The sequence below is a fragment of the Plectropomus leopardus genome, chromosome 13 (genome assembly GCF_008729295.1).
Source record: "Plectropomus leopardus isolate mb chromosome 13, YSFRI_Pleo_2.0, whole genome shotgun sequence".
Classification (NCBI taxonomy): Eukaryota; Metazoa; Chordata; class Actinopteri; order Perciformes; family Serranidae; genus Plectropomus; species Plectropomus leopardus.
Genome location: NC_056475.1, coordinates 21597229 through 21616742, shown reverse-complemented (window position 1 = coordinate 21616742; position 19514 = coordinate 21597229). Strand labels below are relative to the sequence as shown.

At 39.3% G+C, this 19514-nt stretch overlaps 2 protein-coding genes and 6 non-coding genes across 10 annotated transcripts in view; 6 read left to right on the top strand and 2 right to left on the bottom strand.

Annotated features, from left to right (window-relative positions):
• Positions 1–741: 741 nt before the first annotated feature.
• On the bottom strand, positions 742–13309 carry LOC121952829 (dixin-like). Of its 3 annotated transcripts, none has more exons than XM_042499670.1 (21): positions 13069–13309; positions 11627–11759; positions 10494–10619; positions 9915–10146; positions 9561–9662; positions 7471–7568; positions 7259–7362; positions 6362–6445; positions 6033–6086; positions 5832–5882; positions 5618–5722; positions 5456–5509; positions 5243–5314; positions 4872–4913; positions 4672–4719; positions 4056–4205; positions 3848–3911; positions 3657–3753; positions 3372–3480; positions 2381–2460; positions 742–2306 (listed from the first exon to the last, which is right to left on the bottom strand). In XM_042499670.1, the coding sequence occupies exons 1-21, from the start codon at positions 13129–13131 to the stop codon at positions 2297–2299; spliced, it is 1878 nt and encodes a 625-aa protein (XP_042355604.1). In that variant the 5' UTR covers positions 13132–13309; the 3' UTR covers positions 742–2296. The 3 variants fall into 3 exon arrangements, with proteins under 3 accessions (XP_042355604.1, XP_042355606.1, XP_042355605.1); XM_042499672.1 differs by having other exon boundaries at positions 7471–7562; XM_042499671.1 differs by having other exon boundaries at positions 11627–11756.
• Positions 13310–15437: 2128 nt separating this feature from the next.
• The window catches only part of LOC121952884 (cilia- and flagella-associated protein 54-like), a 28743-nt gene continuing 24666 nt past the window's right edge, over positions 15438–19514 (bottom strand). Inside the window, exons 55-57 of the mRNA XM_042499740.1 lie at positions 16241–16387; positions 16019–16139; positions 15438–15665 (exon numbers count right to left, since the gene is read on the bottom strand). Of these exons, the coding sequence (XP_042355674.1) occupies positions 15535–15665; positions 16019–16139; positions 16241–16387 (399 nt within the window). The 3' untranslated portion in view covers positions 15438–15534. The remainder of the gene's footprint in view (positions 15666–16018; positions 16140–16240; positions 16388–19514) is intronic.
• On the top strand, positions 17261–17333 carry trnar-acg. The gene has a single exon. It is a non-coding gene; the product is annotated as a tRNA-Arg (tRNA).
• Positions 17708–17779, top strand: trnah-gug. Its single transcript has one exon. It is a non-coding gene; the product is annotated as a tRNA-His (tRNA).
• trnar-acg lies at positions 17955–18027 on the top strand. The gene has a single exon. It is a non-coding gene; the product is annotated as a tRNA-Arg (tRNA).
• trnah-gug lies at positions 18388–18459 on the top strand. The gene has a single exon. It is a non-coding gene; the product is annotated as a tRNA-His (tRNA).
• trnar-acg lies at positions 18635–18707 on the top strand. Its single transcript has one exon. It is a non-coding gene; the product is annotated as a tRNA-Arg (tRNA).
• trnah-gug lies at positions 19068–19139 on the top strand. The gene has a single exon. It is a non-coding gene; the product is annotated as a tRNA-His (tRNA).

Sequence of the window (19514 nt, the reverse complement as noted above, 5' to 3'; positions counted from 1 at the left end):
GTTGCAATTATATCAGTGACCACACGGAGGCAGTGGAGTATTGGACTAAAATGCAGGAACAGTAACAGTACACATTGTACAACTATTATTTCAGTGTTTGGTAGTTATATACAATATATTGTGGTCCTGAAATGAGTAGTAAACTAATGAATTAATAAAGAATTTAATCTGCAGCGATTTTGATAATAGATTTTTTTTGTAAGACATACATGTCAATTTTTTTTCTGGCTCTTGCCTCTCAAATGTGAAAATGTCCTAGTTTCACTCATCTTCATATATATATATGTGTGTGTGTGTGTGTGTGTGTGTGTGTGTGTGTGTGTATGGAGAGGCAGACTCAATGGCACAGGGACAAAAGGCATTTGGAGACTTTGGATCCTTGTGCCATTTTAAAAATTGAATAGAAATACAGTGCAATTTGTGTTTGCATTTGGCCAATGGTCCAACACTGAGTTTAACTTTTGGCCGTCTGAGGGTAAAAACTTTGGGCACCCCTTATCTATGAGTGACATGAAATTAAAAAAAAAAAAAAGTATTCCTAAAGTGGAGCAGAGGGTGAGGGGTTGTTTTTTTTAACATACATGGTGAAATATCCCAAAGTGTACATGCATTTAATTATTAAGGATATGTTGATCTTCCCTACAGTCTCCCAAACACCATTAATAATTGTATCTTTTTAAAAATGAGAATCTCTTTTATTTCCAAATATCTGTCTTTCCAACATTTAACACAACAAAGGCCATGTTTTATTTTTTAAGACTGTATCCATATTTTGTAAAACACTTCAGTAAACAAAAGAAATGATAATAACCATCTCACCAGCAAATTGTACATTTTACAGTACAGGCAGTTATGGCATTAAAACAGGTCTTATCTATAAGTAGACTGATGCATATTTCAGTTGGCTTGTTAGTGAAGGCAAACACATGGATCCCAAATAGGCAGACAGAAGCAGAGTGGAGGAAAGCATTTCAAAGGTCCATGCTGATTTCATACACACAGAGACACATGCACACATATTCAAACACACACACACACACACACACACACAAACCATAAATAGTGGTATGGTCCATAGTTTCAGGACAATAGTCTCCTTTAAATCTCTGATGTCAAATTCACATCCACAGCATCTGCAGAAACATTCTCATCTCTCAGGGATCTCTCTTTAAACAAATACATACACTTAAAAAAAAGGACAGTGAAAATAATTTTACACAAATGTACAAAACAATTTCATAAAGTAAACAACAGTGCTGTTCTCCTACATTTTTCCGCATGAACATTAAAATTCCAGCATATTTTTTTTAAAAAATGATCTGACAGCAGTTCAGTATGAGCACGTTCTGTTTGCTTGCATGCTGGTGAGTTACTGACTGACACTGAACGCCACATCTGGATTTGGGTCATATTTAGTTAATTTTATCGGTCTAAATTAAATTTAGGTGCTTTTTTGTTTTTCCAATAGATTTTTCTGTTTGGACATCTCAAGATGATCATCACCCTTTTTGTCTTTTTGTGTTACCTGTTAAATGTAATGTAATGAATATTGAATGAACACAAAGCAGTAGTAGGTGATGGCTGGACAGTGTATTTGTCAGCAGGTCAGAATGTCGAAAAAACCTCGTGCAGCACTAACAAAAAAAGAACTTGTGTGACTTTCCTGGTCTTTGTAACATTTCTATCCAAAAATGACATTTTTTTTGTCCCCCAGAAAATTATTGTTAATATTTTCTGCTGTGGTAGATAATACTGTATATTCACTTTACATTTCATATTAAAAAATGGACAATACATATTCCAAACATGTATTCATTCATACCTTTTAAATACTTCATTGCTGCACTAGGACTGCAATACTAAACCCTTAGAAATGACTTTTTTTTTAACAGTAAAAACCTCCTTCCACTAGAGGAGAACCAACACAAGTGTGGTTTCAGAAACAGTTAAATTAAAATATTTTTTGTCTACTTTTGAGTCCAGTTTTGATAACACAGTTACAGCCTGGCAACAATAAGCACATGATGGAAATAGCTGTCCTCTGTAAAGGCATTGAGCTTTACAATATTCTAGACATCAGTTACAGATCTACACTGTTTCCAGAGCCAGTAAATGTGGTTTAGTACCACCTGAACAACACAAATCTCTTGCTGACAAGTCTTACAGTATTTTAATGATAATGTGAATCTCAAAAAGTGTCCACTTGTGCCGGTGTTGAACAGTCATCTCGATGTCCCTCTGGGATCAGAGGGACCACGAGCAGAAACAGAAAGTGTCATGGCCCCTCATCTTGACCCTAAAATGGTCTAAACACAAAGGATAGTGAGTTTCTTACCAATGAGAGCCAGGAAAATAAAGAGATACAGAATGACCGTGTTACCTTTCTTCACCACGGTCCTCCTCTACCCAGGCCACTATTTTTCCTTCCCAGCCTGGAATAATTGCTCCGTCCAGAAATACCTGGCACACAGAAATTTAGGGTATATTATCTTCTGCTGTTATCTTATAACTATACCCACGTGCCATATGCATGCTGCAATGTACAAAGGACTATGGGTTTTTAATCTTCCATCTTTGAGTGTAGCACAAAACAGGCCAGTACGTAAAGCTAGTAGTACTCACTGTCAGTGTTTTTTCATGTTTTTGTTTCTAAGGGACAAGACCACAGCCGGCAGTGGCAAAAAAGGCTGCAACCACTCAGGGCAATAAGGCACCAACAATGCGTCCATTAAGAGTGCTTCTTTGTGCCACTGAAAGAGGCGGATTATTACTCCGACAGTGTCTGACAACATTAAGGATCTCTACAGAGATACATTTTTTTGTTAAGATCCTTTTCGTTTCACCAGAAACAGCTCGGGTATCACCATCACCAGACCTACCAAACTCTGTTTAACTAAACAGCGATTTAAGCTTGTATGGAGGCAGCATATTTTCACATCTAACTGAGTGAAGTGAGAGTTCTTTTAATCAAACCAGAGCTGATGATTGTTGGAACAGTTGATGAACCAAGATGTGAGTTTTATTTTGTTTTCATCAACTCTGAATATAGTATGTTTAATGATACTAAAATTGCTGTTTATTTAAATGGAGTCTGGTGATTGTGACTTCAGGGCTGTTACTGGTTAAACAAAAGGATCTTTCTCTCTTTTTTTTATTTTTTTTATTTTTAGAAAAAACGTTCTATATCTGTAGGGATCCTTTCCATAATGTTGTCAGACACTCAGAGTAATAATCTGAGCCTGTCGGTAGAGATTGAAAAATACTGAAGTTGCCCTTGAAGTACAGTTTAACAAAATTTTCATTCTAACTTGTGTGCACCAAGTTTACTTTTACTGTCATTTAGATCTGTTTATTTGAAAGCCTTCTCTCACCTCTTCTTTGACAGTGCCAAACTCAGGGTCCAGGGCCTTGAAGTGGTACCTGTAGTTTCCCTCTCGATCCACAGCTGCCTTTACATCTTTGAGAGTCACCTCACCGAGCCTAGGCAATGTATACAAAGAGACTCGCTCATCTTCATAGCTTGTGACATTTCACGATAATTCATTTTATTTTCTATCTTTGAGCTTAAATGCACCTGTTAGGATTATTGACAACACTGCAAGAAAGCAAAAAACTACAACACATTTAAACGCTCCAGAAAGAAAAGACACACTAACCTTTTCGGAATATTGATCATAGAAGGCGTTGGGGATTTTCCAGTGAAATAAAGGATTTTAGTGGAGGCAGAGGACCCGCTGTGGGATTGGCAAACCTCTATAAGGAACAGCAGAAACACGATCAGTAAAAGCATAAATATTCTGCGCATACATGGACGTGTATTTGGGGGTTTCATGTTGGAACAGCTTACTTGTGGAGGGCCAGGTGTCAGAGTCTGTGTGTTGGCCTTTGCGTCTTGGAGATTTGCCCCTCCCCTGCATTATTGGGATAAAAAGCACTTCATGATTTAAAAGCTCTAAATTTGGCCTAAAGTAACACTAGCTGATAAGATTTTAAAGTATCAATAGATCCATCCTTTGATAATTTAACAAGTCAGTGGTTTGTGCTTGTGTTCGTACCCTGTGTGTGTGCAGAACATGCAGTCTGTCGATGAGTGATACTATGCCCTGCTCCAGAGTGTCCAGTGTATGGTGCTGCGGGTCGTGCTCTCTGAAGTTGTTCCTCAAACTCCGAAGTGAATCTCTGAGCAGCTGAACCTCTTCTGCCTGCTAACAGAGCACAGACACGAAAACACAGTAAGCAGCTCTGTGTTTAAAGCCTTACAGGGCGACGTTTTTTGTATGTTAAGCATGTTCTGCCCCATGTTTTATCCACGTGGCAACCTCTGAGGCTGAGAAATGAAGCCAACGTGAAGTGCCAAAAACTGCAGTTTCTTGAATGACTGCTTGAGGCAGGCTCCAAAAATGAGTAAATCCCCAAGGACCCCCCATGTTAAAATGCCCAACTTTACAGCAGAAATAAACATGTCTACAGCCTGGTACAAAAATCAATTTGGTTTTAATAGCTAATTAAAACATTCATGAAAAGTGTACAAGTGGTACATTTTTTACAATTGTACAAATGTGGCCTAAATACTTCCAAGAGAATGTAGGCGTATAGTGACGCTTTGTTAGCAAGATGAAGTGTGAACAGGCCCACTGACTGAAGAGCCTTGTCAATAGAAACAATGCTTACATCTGACACAGAGGGAGAATATCCATTGTTTTCGGTGCCAGAGGGAATCTGAGAGAAGAAAATTTTTTAAAAAACAACAAAAATCAGTCAGCTGTGTAATGTACATTTGCATTTGTGACCGCCTGACATTCTGAATATGTAACCTGAAACTGTTCATTAAGATTTAGATGCAGAAACAGTGAGGAAAGAAATGATACTACCTGCATGCTGTTTTTTTGCTCCAACTCTCTTTGCAATTCATTCTGTGAAAGAGACACACGATTATACATCAAAACACACACAGAGACAAACCTCCTAGATCCTAAAATTAAATCACATCCAGCCCATGCCTCAGATTGACAGATTAATGCGACTAGGTTATTGAATAAGTGAAGAAAGAAAAAAAATATTATTTTCTTTCTGCATCAAAGTACATTTTAGTATTAATTTGATGATAAAAGCAAAAGAAAAAAAACTGTGATTCAAGACATTAAAAAAATGACTGATTAACTATTGGTCTGACATTGTCACACACAGCATTGAGCTGCAGAGAAGATTTTAAGCCCACTGAAGCTTCTTTAAAATACAATACCTGCTTTTTTTGACTTTCTTCAAGCTTCTGCTTGAGTTGCTGCAGCAGTCTGTCCTTCTGTCCAATCTCCTTCTGTATCCAGTCGAACAAAGAGAAAAAGTATGGTCATTATTTCGTGCAAACTACATAATCAGATGCTGTGTAACATGAAGTCGGGACGACTACAATAGTTTACAGAAAAACCACTGAAAGAGAAGGATTGGGGTACGTCACCTTGCATTCGCCCCATAGCCTGTTGCATTCCTCCAGCTTCCACTGCAGCTCCGCCTGGAACACATTTTCATTAAGGAGGGGGATTTGCAATACACACTTAAAATAAAGAATCATTTTAAATGTAGTGTTTTGAAGATTCACTTTAATTAATAGATTTCATACGTTACGGTTGCTGAGGTCATCCTTCGTCATGCTGGCTCTGAGAAGCTCCTGCTTCATCTGCAGTATTGATGCTTCCTGAGTACACAGCCTCTGCTGCTGGGCATCCTGCACATTCAAAACAACAGAAAGTCAATACCAACTTTTCTACAACACAATCAGAATTGTATTGAACTGGGTAATAAGATAATTAACTGCTGATCTCACTTTGTCTTACCTTGACTCCCTGCAAGTTTCTCATCTCCTGCTTACAGCGCAACAGTTCCCTCTAAAGCAAACAACACGCTCTAAATTAAATATTAATCACAGTGTGCATTCCAGAAGTTTATTCTCTCAGTAACATGACAAATTTGAATTTTGTCCTAACAGTGAAACATGTTTACAGTTTAAAAAGAAAACAAATGATTCCGTTATTTACCTTTAGCTCCTGCGCCTCCTCCATGCTCTGATCCAAACGACTACGAATGACTACCTGTAAAGAGAGAGAAAAAAGGGATGTGTGTGAGAATCACAATGGACTGGAAAAGAAGGGAAACTGATACCCGTGTCACCCTCTGACACACACACACACACACACACACACAAAGTAAAGAAAAAGAAATGTGATCCACACTGAACACAAAGAGCGGATAAAACAAAGCAAAGGAGAGTGTGGCACAGAAGAGTGAGAAAAAAAGGGCAGAAAATTAAATTGAGATTGAGGGGAAAACAGGATGAAATAAAAATTACAGGAGAGACTCTCATTACCAGTTGCTGTTCAGCACTGCCTTGGTCCAAACTCAAAGACACATCCTGCTCATCCTCAGGCAGTGAACCATGCAGCAGCAGGGCCTTAGAAACACAAAGGATATCACATGTGACACCAGTTTGTACTTTGGAGTGAAGTTGCTGTGTTCAGAAAGCCGGATCAATCAGTAGCTGCTGGTAGGCTGTCTGATGCATAATAAACACAGCATTCAAAAAGCCTAAAAAATATTGTGTTACTAATGTCACAGTATCCCACAAGATCCCACCCCCCTCTGCACAGGTGCTGCACCCAACCAGTAGGAGTCAATAGTGGAGCAACACATGATGACATGATCTCGCACCAGCTTCCATAACCTGAAAACACACACAGCATGTGTTCTGGCCCAGTTAAAGGGACAGTTCACCCCAAAATCAAAATCATTTATTTTTCCTCTTACCTACAGTGCTGCTTATCAGTCTACATAGTTTTGGTTTGAGTTGCAGAGTGTTACAGATATCGGCCGTAAAGATACCTGCCTTCTTTCTCATATAACAGAACTAGATGGCACCAAAACAATCTAGACTGAAAAAGAGCACAACAGGTATAAGGAAAAATATGTATTTTTTATTTGGGAGTGAATTGTCCCTTTAAGCCAGAATCTTGGGCTCTACAGTGCTTTATCGTGTATTTCTTGTAAAGACAGATCTACTTAACATACTAACATTAGCAAAAGTTGGTCAGTAAATGTGTCCGAATGGTATTGTAATATTTATCTATTAGACTGACATCCAACGTCTTCAAAGAAAATACAAATTTGTGCTTAAACTTGGATATGGAAGTCAAACATGATCTGAGTGAAAATCAGAAAGAAAACACTCTGCATTTACGCAAAAAGAAATGTCTCTATATGCACATACCTGTAAAGCAGACACCATTTTACGTGTCTCCTGCACGTCCTTCTCCAAAGTTTCACTCAGAGGATCCTCCAATGCCGTTTCCACTCCAACATGAGATGACTCAGCTGCACGCACATAGATGTTCACACACATGACACGGTGTTAACACACGTGGAAAGATAAATCTAGAGGTTTGCTAATCTTATGACAGTTTGCGGCAGAACAGAACTCACCGCCACTGCCCTCCTGTTGTTGACGGTCTTCCTGCTGGCTGTCTGAGTGGCTGCTGGGAGGAGCTCTGGGAGTTGACAGCGGACTCACGGAGCTGAGACTCGAGAAAGACAAAATACTGATCAATCAATTCATTCCAGAGAAGCATGGGGTGTGTGTGCATGCACTTTGGCTGGGTGACATCTCAATTTGTTGCAATATATCTGTAGTAAAGTAGTATATACATTTATTAGTAATAAAACGATCACTCTGAATACATGTTCGACTGAAGCCTTGTCTGTGCTCTCAATATTGATGGGACATAAAGAACATTGACTGATGTCAAAATGACAGATCGTTTTCATAAACAGCGTACTGGAGATGGAGACATTCGGTGTGTCTTTGGAAGCTCTTTGAAACTAATGCTCATTTTGCTGAAATTCTGGGAAAAAAAAAGGGGACACCTACCAACAAGCATGAGATTGACACACATTTTCTAAAATACAAATTTGACAGGAGAAGCCTTTATTCCTTGCATGTTTTACAAATCAAAGCACTTATAAACAGTGCATACAGTCACCACTCTCAATTCACAGTCTATTCTCACATTGCACTGTCAAAAAAAACAAACATTAACACACACACCTGCACGCAATCTACATTCACACTGCCTCACAGTGTCCGGTCTTACCATTTAATCTGCGTCCCCCCCATAGTGGGCTACAGGTGCCATAAATTCTGCATAATACTTCCAAGGAGCCAAGTCTCACCCTGCATGTGGGTCTCTGGCATCTCAACAAACTCATGACAGTTCGTAATTCTCTTCACTCCGACTCATCCCGCCCCTCGCCCTCTGGCTGGCCGTGATGGCAACCACGCAGCAGACACTGCTTAGCATGTCTCACTTAATTAAGCTTAATACTGTATGTGATGGCAGGTCAATATATCATATCTTTGTTGAATGACTGTGTCTTAAAACAAAATCGCATCATCATTTTATAAATAATCCTTGCATGCACTTCCCTTTCTGTCATTACAAACATATACACACAAATCTGCACTCACACTAAAACACACACACACAAGATACGATCATAAAAAAAGAGCACCGCAGAGCATAACTGGACATGTGACTGCAGAAGATAAAGACTGGTTGTTTCTTTTTTCTATCATCTGCCTGTGGTTTCCACAGATGTCTATGAACTACACACACATAAGCACACACACACACACACACACACACATACACAACAGCAGAGAGAGAGAGAGTGTAGAGTACTAAAGTCATATGCTCCATCAGGCACTGAGACACACACACATTTGCACACAAAAATAGACCACATAAAGTAGTCTTCTGTGTCCTAAGTATAAAAAAGTAGGTGTTAAACATGCAAGATAACAGAACTTATTTAACTACATGCAAAAAAAATGTATTTTCTTATTGAACTGTGCAATATTAAAAGCAACAAAGTTTGCTTTCTCACAAACACTGAGTGGCACAGCAAACCCTATTTTTGTGTAAAAAAGGGGAACAAAACGTTTTATTACATAATTATACCACTTGTCCTTCGACAACAAAACAGCCACAACCTGCTTGATGAATTTAGGCCAGCGATGCCAACACGCCTTCCAGTTAGGTTTTAACTTTATCTTTTCTTCAGCCAATCATCACAGCACTGCGTTATTCAGAATGACACAACATCAAAACGTGATTCAGCCCATAGTCAGTGTAAAATGAATGAAAGTGGTGTCACAGCAGATTTTACAAATGCTTTTTGACATCATACAAATGAATCAGCGTATGACTCAGAACATGAGGAATATCACTTTCCCTCAGTCAGTGTCGTAGTACTCAAGACCAACCTCAGGATCCCTTTTTGAGGGTCACTATCGTTGTGTCTCCGACTCACCAACAGTTTTACTATTACAAAGAGGATTTGGGATTATATTCTCGATCGAGAATATAAGACCAAGTCAAGGCTAAGACTGTATATGTTGCATTTGAGAGCAAGGACAAGGACAAGAAAAAGAAAAATACAGATTATGTATGCATTTATGCTGTTTTATCTCACAGTTAAGGCAATATAAAGTAAGTGCATCTGCAGCAGATTACCTGTTAGACTGAGAATTATCTGGCTCATCTGGAGCTCCTTTTTCATACTGCTCAACCAGTGCACGAACACAAACAGTCTTGTCCACATCCAGCCCCCAGCCACTGAGAAATGACAGACAGAGCAGAGGTCCATTATTTTTAAATAAGAACTGGCACACAGTTTTATAACAAATATAGACTCATTTCAGCAGTTGAGAGGATGGTATTTTGATGATCTGTGTTTGTCCACCAGATGACAGCAAAGACTACATGTTTATCTAACAAATGATTACTGTGGCTGAGAACATTTAGATGCGACAGAAAGTTATCGACAGGTGTTTGTGTTTATGTTTGTGATTACTGCTGCCATCATACCCGTGGAGACGTATGCTGCGTGCAGGCTGCGAGGCATCAAGTCGTGCTGATGCCAGTGTGGCAGCGGCACCTTGTGCTAGTGCAACAGTGGAGAGAGGGTTGTGGTTGGCAGAGCCTCTTGTCAAAGTCCTCCTGTTGCCAAAAGCAGCCCTGTGATTGGCTGTGGGTTTGAAGTGGGCAGCCAGTGCCAGAATTATCCTCATGACAGATTTCAGATTACCATCGACAATGTCTGCGGACAGAAAGAAAACATACTATGTCCCTCAATAAGGCAGTGAGCATGTACAGTATTTGCAACATGTGGTATTAACAGCGGATAACAAAAAAGCAACTTTATAACAATACAAATGAAATAAACACTTTTTTTTAAGGTTTTATACAATATGCTGTAAAACAACGTTGGTATGCACATGGAGAAATAAGTATTTGTAACAAAGCAAATGTGATTTTTTTGTGCTTAAGGCTCTGATGTGGATAAAATCCTCTGACTATAATACAGGGTCAGCAACCAGAAAAGGTTACAAACATCTGCTCGCAAAATGAAGAGAAAAAGTAATGACAGAATTTTCTGTGGTTTACCTCTTGCGGATATGTGCGGCATGCGTATGTGTCTGGAGGAAATGAACTGCAGGACTTGCTCCACATTCTTCCTGCTTTCCTCTTTGTTTTGTGGAGCAGCATACACTCCTTCCAGCACTTCCCCAGCTGTGAATGAGATTTGAGAGACAAAAAAAGAAAAAGAAAAAAAAATCCACGATGCAAGTTCTGGTTGGGCATTTACATCAGTACCATGTGCAAACTTCAGACAGACTGTGTGAGTGTGTGTCACAGATATAATGTCATAGTTGGTATGAGCAGTATAATAGCAATATAATTTGCTCCAACAAAAACAAATTTCCTGTGGAATTATCAGCTAATCCTGCAGCACGGCGCATGATGGTGTAGCATGAACATCTGAGCATGAAAAACAACCAGAGTGAATTTGTGGTTCTCTTTAAACTGAACTGACTATGGTGGATAAATGGTAAATGAATTTAAATTTAAATATTGGCTTGGTGCAGGAATAAAAGGGTTAGGCCTCATTAACAGGGTTAAAATGTTCCCTAACCCATAAATACTTTTCCTGCCTCTAAATTGTTGTTGCATTTCATGCTAATCTTTATAATATTTACATTTAAATGATTGTATTTGACAAGAAAAGAGGATATATTCTTTATGTTCTCAAAATTAGATGAAAGTATCTCTATTGTTCAAACTTTCTAAATTGTGTATTCTGCATTGTGCTACTGCAAATTCTGGATAAGTGAATATTTCTTAAAGGAAATACTAGTCCATATTGAATTTCACATCTCGTCACAGATGGGCACACCTCAGATCTTTTTTTTTTTGGTCACATTGTTAAAAAACACACAAACAAACTGAAGTTATGAGCTCATCTTTTGAAATTGCATGAGTAATTATAAAGGAAAAGTATATTACACTGCATTGTTTAAATTGAAAAATCATTGATAAGCATGTAGATAAGGGCTTGTACTGGTTGCGCAAGTACCAACTGAAGACAAATACAAAATATTTTTACTATGCACACATAAATAACATAAATCATGGATTTAGAAGAATCTACTGACACCTATATTTCCCCTTATGCTTCCTCAAGTACTACTACATCATGTGAGCCATTTGTGTGTGTACATGTGCATGCGTGTATTTACCAACTATCTCTATGAGTTGTGTGAGCACAACCCCATCCTGCAGATCATGCCTGAGGCTTGTGATCGGCTTCAGGCCTGGTTTCCGTTTCAGCTGAGAGTTCACCCAGGAAACATAGGCTGCCAGCTGCTGCTGCTATCCATCAATCAGATACACACAAATCCAATAAACCACAGAGGAACACAGACAAAAACACACAGCTTAGAGTGGGGGCCCAAAAAAGGCTGAGACCAGGGCATAACAAATGAGTTCCTTTGTTTATTATGCTGGGACAGGAGAGAGGGGGGCAGGGTCAGTCTATTGTCCCACTGCAGATTAAATTTTACTTTTGCTGTGTAGGTCAATTATACAGTTTTGTGTTCATCCACATAGTGTAGCATTTGTTCCCTCCTGTTAATGCGAGCGCTTCCCTCAATGGTTAGGGACTGTTGGTTATTTATGTGGGGGGAAGGGGCGGTGAAAAAAAGGGTAAGGCATTAAAAAAAAAGTACTGGGAAAGGACTTGTGTTTTGTATTTTAGTTTAAGTGGGGGGTAATAAAACTAAATGGTTGTATTTTGTATTTATTTTACATAACCTCTGAACCCCAAATCCAAAAAGGGGTTTGAAAGGCATGTTTTCTTTTAAAATCTGTAAAATCGCACCACTTATCATAGCCAGGAACTGTTAAAACAGAAAATCAAAGTTTCCAATGGTCTTTTAACATACAATTTAAGGAGAAGTTGCACTTCGCTAAAGAAATCAGATGTTTGTTTTGGTGATAACCAACACCTGTGCTGTTTCCTAGTTGTATTGACTCCAGTAACACCTGCATTTGGTGTGAATACAAAAAAATGTTAGTAATGGTGGAGGGATAACTTCCAGGAGGGTCAAGATTATTTAAAAAATATACATGTATATATTTAAGTCACACCCCTGCCACACCATCCTCTGATAAATAAAGTACAGTCCCTTAAAGGGTTTGGATCAGATTTGCAAACAGTCTTCATCACAACACCGGTCCAGTTCAGTCACGTGACAGCCCGTCGTCCGGGATACAATACAAAAAACTCACCCCATTTTTAACACAATAGCAAAAACACTTACAGCTCAACCAAATATGATGTTCGGTTTGTTTACGGCTTTTTTTTTAAAACTCTAATGCTACTTGGTAATCTTACTTCCTGACAACAGTTACACTTACCGTTATTGCTAGCGTTAACGCAAGCTTAGTTATACAGCGTTATTAATAAAGTAAATTGCTTTTTCGTCCAAACTACACATTAACGTCAACATCTAGTTTGCCAAACTGCAGAAATTCGTTGTCACCAGTAAAAGTTGCGGTGTCTTATTGTTCTTTTGTCGGTAAGATGGTTGGCAAATTTCACTGGCTTCCGCTTGCTAACAAACGTTAAAGCTAACCCGACTTATTGAACATTTCATCAGTAACGCTGGGTAAACGGTACCTCATTAAAGCCCCCATGGAGAACCTCGTCCAGCAAACTTCCTCTAGAGAGCGAGGCGATCATCTTTTCACTCGAAAACCCATTTAAGCTAACGTTAGCTCATTTAACTGGCTAGCTGCGGTGACTCTCACACGACTCGCTTAAAACAAGGGGCAGACCCCTGTTACTAGCTGCTGCTGTACTCCAGCAAACGTCAACAAACCGAAACAATTGAGGGCTCGGAGGAGACAGCTACCGTTACTCTGCCGGAGGACCGGGGTCAAGTCACCGGACCACACCGACATACACCACTTCCGGATGCAGCTTTCAGAATAAAAGCTTCCGGCGAACACTTCCGGAATTCACACGGGGCGGTAAGATTAGTTTGGTTCAGATCAACTAGTCTTTACAAGACTACATCAAACAATTGAGGTTTTATTTTTTATTATAATGGTAGTTTATCTATTTGGTTTCTATAACCTTAGTTTGTCCTATTTAACCCGCTGACACCTGAAATGACATCACTTCCCTTGCTGCTTTCAAGACACCTTTCACAGGTAATTTCATCACCCTTCGAAACCTGATGCATTTTGTCCAGAAATGTTTGGGGGGGGGGCATCTTAAGTGTGTTCCAAATATTTCAAGATATTATTAGATTTACAAAATTATTTTACTGGGAAAAATGCCTCGGGAAAAAAGAAACAAAGTTGGGGGAAAAATATATTCGTATAATGACCGCACCACATATTCAAAGTTATGTGACAGAATTATCTTTTTTTTTTCAAAGCTTTTTCCAGTTCATTTCTGTGACTAATTTTCTTGCACTTTCTTTGTATTTCTTTCTGTCTAATTTGAGGGTCTTGTCTTCATTTGCTGCTCATTGCCTTCTTCTCATGTTTTTGACAGATCAAGCCAATTTGCATAGGTTGATAAATGGTGCAATTTTGAAAAAACAACAAAAAACATGCCCTTTAAACCCACTTGCAGGTTTGGGCGTTCTGAGGGTGTTTCAAATAAACACAAAATACAACCATTTCAAGCTGAATATTCCTGGCCTAAGCCAAATCAAAAAAAAACAACTCCCTCCCCAGTGCTTAAAAATATATCTGAAAGGCCTCTCCAGTTCTGCACCACCTCCTTCCCTCTTACAAGTAAGAAACAATCCCTTACGGAAGCCTATGTCACAAAGTCGTTGTTATTATAAAGATTGTATGTATGATTGAAAAGCCCCCATTCATAATTTATTGGGACCCTATAACCCTAGCTAGTTCTAATGTTATGTCAAGGAAGCATTTTAAGATTCAGCTACACTTCCCTATCATTATGTGATTTTTTCTTTGCCCCACCACCTTAATTAACCTGAAATGTGTGTCACAAATCTTTAATGCAAATATTAACACTAGAGGGCAGCTAAACCCAATTTTGTAATGTTTTCTGGTACAGTGAGTAGTTTATTTGCATCATGATTAATATTCACAAAAGCGAAAGACTGTGCAGTATGTAATTATACATAACTAAATAAGTTCCAATTTAAACTGACCTGTCAATCTTTAACATAAACACTATAAGCACCTTACTCTTAATTACATGGTGTCACTGATGGACAGTTTCTCACACAATATGCAGATATGCAGGATTCCTTATCTGACGATATAAAACTGGGTGCCTAGATTTTGACTGAATGATCTACACTTTGATTATAAGTCACAGTATTTGGATCACTGTGGATGTGATATTAACGTACACATGCAGATTCATCACTAAACATTTATGTTTGTCTTTTCAGTTGTTTGGCTCCCTTACTTTGAATCTCACAACCCATCTCTCATCGTGTTTGCTCTTTCATTCAAGATTTATGTTAACAGAATACCTTCTTTCAGTTTATCATGTAGTTGATGGTTTTTTTTTAATGTTGTGGATCATTCGATTTTTTTCTGCCCAGAAGTATACATATTGAAGAGGCCATAGATTACATAGATACTATTAAAGGAACAGTTGAGTTTGCCCTGCAGTTCAAAAGATAATCTGAAGAATTATTTATTCCCAACTGTCTTTTTGTTCTTTTTCATTGTCTCCATGTACTGCCAACCTGCAGGTAAACATACTGTGAGATTGGGAAATGAAGAATATGAAGATAAAAAATGATTACATGCAGATTCAACGTCATCATTCTCAACTAGACAATGACAACTCACAGTAACTAAAAATATCCAAAAAAAGAACTCATATTCAACAACACTGTTGCACCCTGTCAACAAATACAGTACTTCAGTTTCTAATTACAACCTTTATTATGTTATGTGTCATTACTCCAGGTTACCATTAATATCCTTGCACTTTTTAACAGAATAAACACCTCAGGAACAAAAACACAGACTCTGCATGTGGACTTACACTCACGTCAGCATCCAACTTTGTTTCTCAACAGGCAAAGGACTGACTAGGAGAGAGCTGTGCAAGTTACAGCACGATATGTGTGTCACTCTACTATAGAGGACTGGAGGGGCTTGGGATTTTCAGAGAAATCTGTCTGGACTGGCGCAGTTGTTGCCTGGAACTGGATGGTGATGACTGGCCAGAGACTGGCATTTGCTTGTCACTGAGATCCAGGATGTGACCTGTGATAACATGCACAATAGAGTAATTTAACAAGAGCAGAGTGTTGAATTTGCACTTAAAATACTTAATAGCTGAGGAGCTGCTTTGTCTCCTGTGATATCGACTGAATGTATTTGAAAATGAATGAATCCAGATGGCTTTGGTGTTAACTTTCCTTTAGTATTAAGTGCTAATTAGCAGTTGTTAGCATGCTAAAAATGGACAGTAAAAATAACATTCTATTAAATAGTTGCATGTCAAAATTGTTATTGGGAACATATTAATCTCACAGAGACTCTATTGTGGCTGTGACTTTATGTCTTGTTCTCACATATATGTCAGAGTGTAAAAAAGTGAAATGTCTTTAATTTACCAATTCGCTCAGTCAATTGATCTAGTACGTTCAGATAAGGGAGATAGATGTTGTTGGGTCCAGGAGGAGTGAAACACAGTTTTCCATCATCCAACACCGCACTTTGACCAAAAACACACAGCTGAAAGAAAAAGAGTAAGAGCTCTTAGTTTCGACAGCTTCCTGAATATTCACAAGAACAAGTAAATCTGTGTGTGGAAACATATTTGAGTGATTGGGTACCTGCTTTATCAGTAGTTTCTGAGTCAGTTTTAGCAGTGTGGTGCTCTGCACTCCTCTCAGTTCACTAAGCAGCAAAGTGGCCCGAGCCAGATTAACACTGGACCCTGGTGGCATGCACGTCCGTCCTGACAACAGGGTCACTGCTTCCTACTCACATGCATTCACAGAACAAAGAAGCGCTGTGATTACTTTAACTCATTACACATTCAATGATAATATTATATTATGTTTTCATTTAAGAGCTTTGGGTAAAAATAAGAAGAGATCAAAATCACAATTCCTCTACAGATCAGAATGAAACAGAAAAAGCAGTTCAAATACACACATGAAAACAGTGTAGTAAATATGGGTGAAGACGTCATAAAAAAAAATTAATTGCTATCCAGCCCCATATTTTCCAACACAAGGCATTTAACATTCTCCACTTTGATCTACCAAGAAAATGACAACTGTTAGGATGAAATGTGGGAACAGAGCTGTTTGACACACCTCGTTGCATGTGGTGCATTGCTTAACCAAGTGGCCAATTATGATCTTATATTGAATAGAACCCTGCATTGTGGTTGCAAAGACCCTGGATCAAATCTGGATCACAGCAGAAGTGCCAAGCTGGTACATCTTTTATGGTGTCACACTAACCAACACCACCCTCAGCTAACTTTTACATAGTTGAAACAGGATAGAATAAGGTGAAACGTCCACATGAAGCTGCAAGACTCTTCAGATCATCTTCATTAAAAATTCTTTAAAATGTAGTTTTTTAAAGTTTTTTTTCCCCCTACATTTAGCTCTCTTGTCTAACATTGCACTGTTGTGGGGCTTGTAGCGCAATGGACAACGCTTCTAACTACAGGCCAGTAGATTCTAGGTTCAACTCCTGGCTAGGTCACTCCAACCTCTGCCTCATTTAACATTGTTTGAAATTAACAGCTCAAGCGAAAATTGAAGTCCCATATCTTGACCAGCGTTTGTTTGCAATGCTGTCAGATCCCAGCCTTTCCCAAAGTCACACTGGACATGGGGCTAGTGGTGCAATGGACAACGCGTCTGACTACGGATCAGAAGATTCTAGGTTCAAATCCTGGCTAGCTCACACACACCTTTAGCCTATAACCCACATCTTCCACAACTTCATTCCCCCAAACTGTCTATCAAAGGAAATCAAGAAAGATCCAAATGATCTGCAAATGGGCATTCATCATGGACCAAAAAAAATCGGAACCACTTTCAGCCAATCACAGCTGTTGTGACACCTCTGCTGCTGATTTTTCTCATGTAACTTTCAAATAATTTTCCTTTAAAAAACTAAATTTGTCCCTGAAGGACAGAATCAGGAGTGCTTGATAAACCATACATGGAACCCACATTTGTCACACCTCATTTAGGAAAAACATACTCATGAATCGGTAACAGGTCTGATAATCAGAGCTCTGAATAGACAATAACAAGATCAAGGAACATCAAGCGGCCGTGATCGTATAGTGGTTAGTACTCTGCGTTGTGGCCGCAGCAACCCCGGTTCGAATCCGGGTCACGGCAGCAGTCAATGCGAAACTGTTCATTTGACATTTTGTTCCTCCAACCTCTGCCTGATTAAACATTGTATGAAATTAACAGCTCAAGCGAAAATTCCTTATCGAAGCCCCATATCTTGACCAGCGTTTGTTTGCAATGCTGTCAGATCCCAGCCTTTCCCAAAGTCACACTGGACATGGGGCTAGTGGCGCAATGGACAACGCGTCTGACTACGGATCAGAAGATTCTAGGTTCGACTCCTGGCTAGCTCGCACACACCTTTAGCCTATAACCCACATCTTCCACAACTTCATTCCTCCAAACTGTCTATCAAAGGAAATCGGGTCTGCAAATGGGCATTCACCATGGACCGAAAAAAATCGGAACCACTTTCAGCCAATCACAGCTGTTGTGAAACCTCTGCTGCTGACTTTTCTCATGTAACTTTCAAATAATTTTCCTTTAAAAAACTAAATTTGTCCCTGAAGGACAGAATCAGGAGTGCTTGATAAACCATACATGGAACCCACATTTGTCACACCTCATTTAGGAAAAACATACTCATGAATCGGTAACAGGTCTGATAATCAGAGCTCTGAATAGACAATAACAAGATCAAGGAACATCAAGCGGCCGTGATCGTATAGTGGTTAGTACTCTGCGTTGTGGCCGCAGCAACCCCGGTTCGAATCCGGGTCACGGCAGCAGTCAATGCGAAACTGTTCATTTGACATTTTGTTCCTCCAACCTCTGCCTGATTAAACATTGTATGAAATTAACAGCTCAAGCGAAAATTCCTTATCGAAGCCCCATATCTTGACCAGCGTTTGTTTGCAATGCTGTCAGATCCCAGCCTTTCCCAAAGTCACACTGGACATGGGGCTAGTGGCGCAATGGACAACGCGTCTGACTACGGATCAGAAGATTCTAGGTTCGACTCCTGGCTAGCTCGCACACACCTTTAGCCTATAACCCACATCTTCCACAACTTCATTCCTCCAAACTGTCTATCAAAGGAAATCAGGTCTGCAAATGGGCATTCACCATGGACCGAAAAAAATCGGAACCACTTTCAGCCAATCACAGCTGTTGTGACACCTCTGCTGCTGATTTTTCTCATGTAACTTTCAAATAATTTTCCTTTAAAAAACTAAATTTGTCCCTGAAGGACAGAATCAGGAGTGCTTGATAAACCATACATGGAACCCACATTTGTCACACCTCATTTAGGAAAAACATACTCATGAATCGGTAACAGGTCTGATAATCAGAGCTCTGAATAGACAATAACAAGATCAAGGAACATCAAGCGGCCGTGATCGTATAGTGGTTAGTACTCTGCGTTGTGGCCGCAGCAACCCCGGTTCGAATCCGGGTCACGGCAGCAGTCAATGCGAAACTGTTCATTTGACATTTTGTTCCTCCAACCTCTGCCTGATTAAACATTGTATGAAATTAACAGCTCAAGCGAAAATTCCTTATCGAAGCCCCATATCTTGACCAGCGTTTTCCACACTTGTACACGAAGTAAAAGACGAAACAGTTTACTCGCAATGCTGACAGAATCGAGCCATTCCCAAATCAGGCTGATCGTGGGGCTAGTGGCGCAATGGACCACACACCTGACTACAGATTACAAGATTCAAGGTCAGAGTCCTGGCTGGCTCATACACACCTTCAACTTGTGAATCACTTGTTCCTCATTTTCAATATTCTTCCAGGAAAATAAGGGAATTCACTTAAATTAAATTTAGTATAG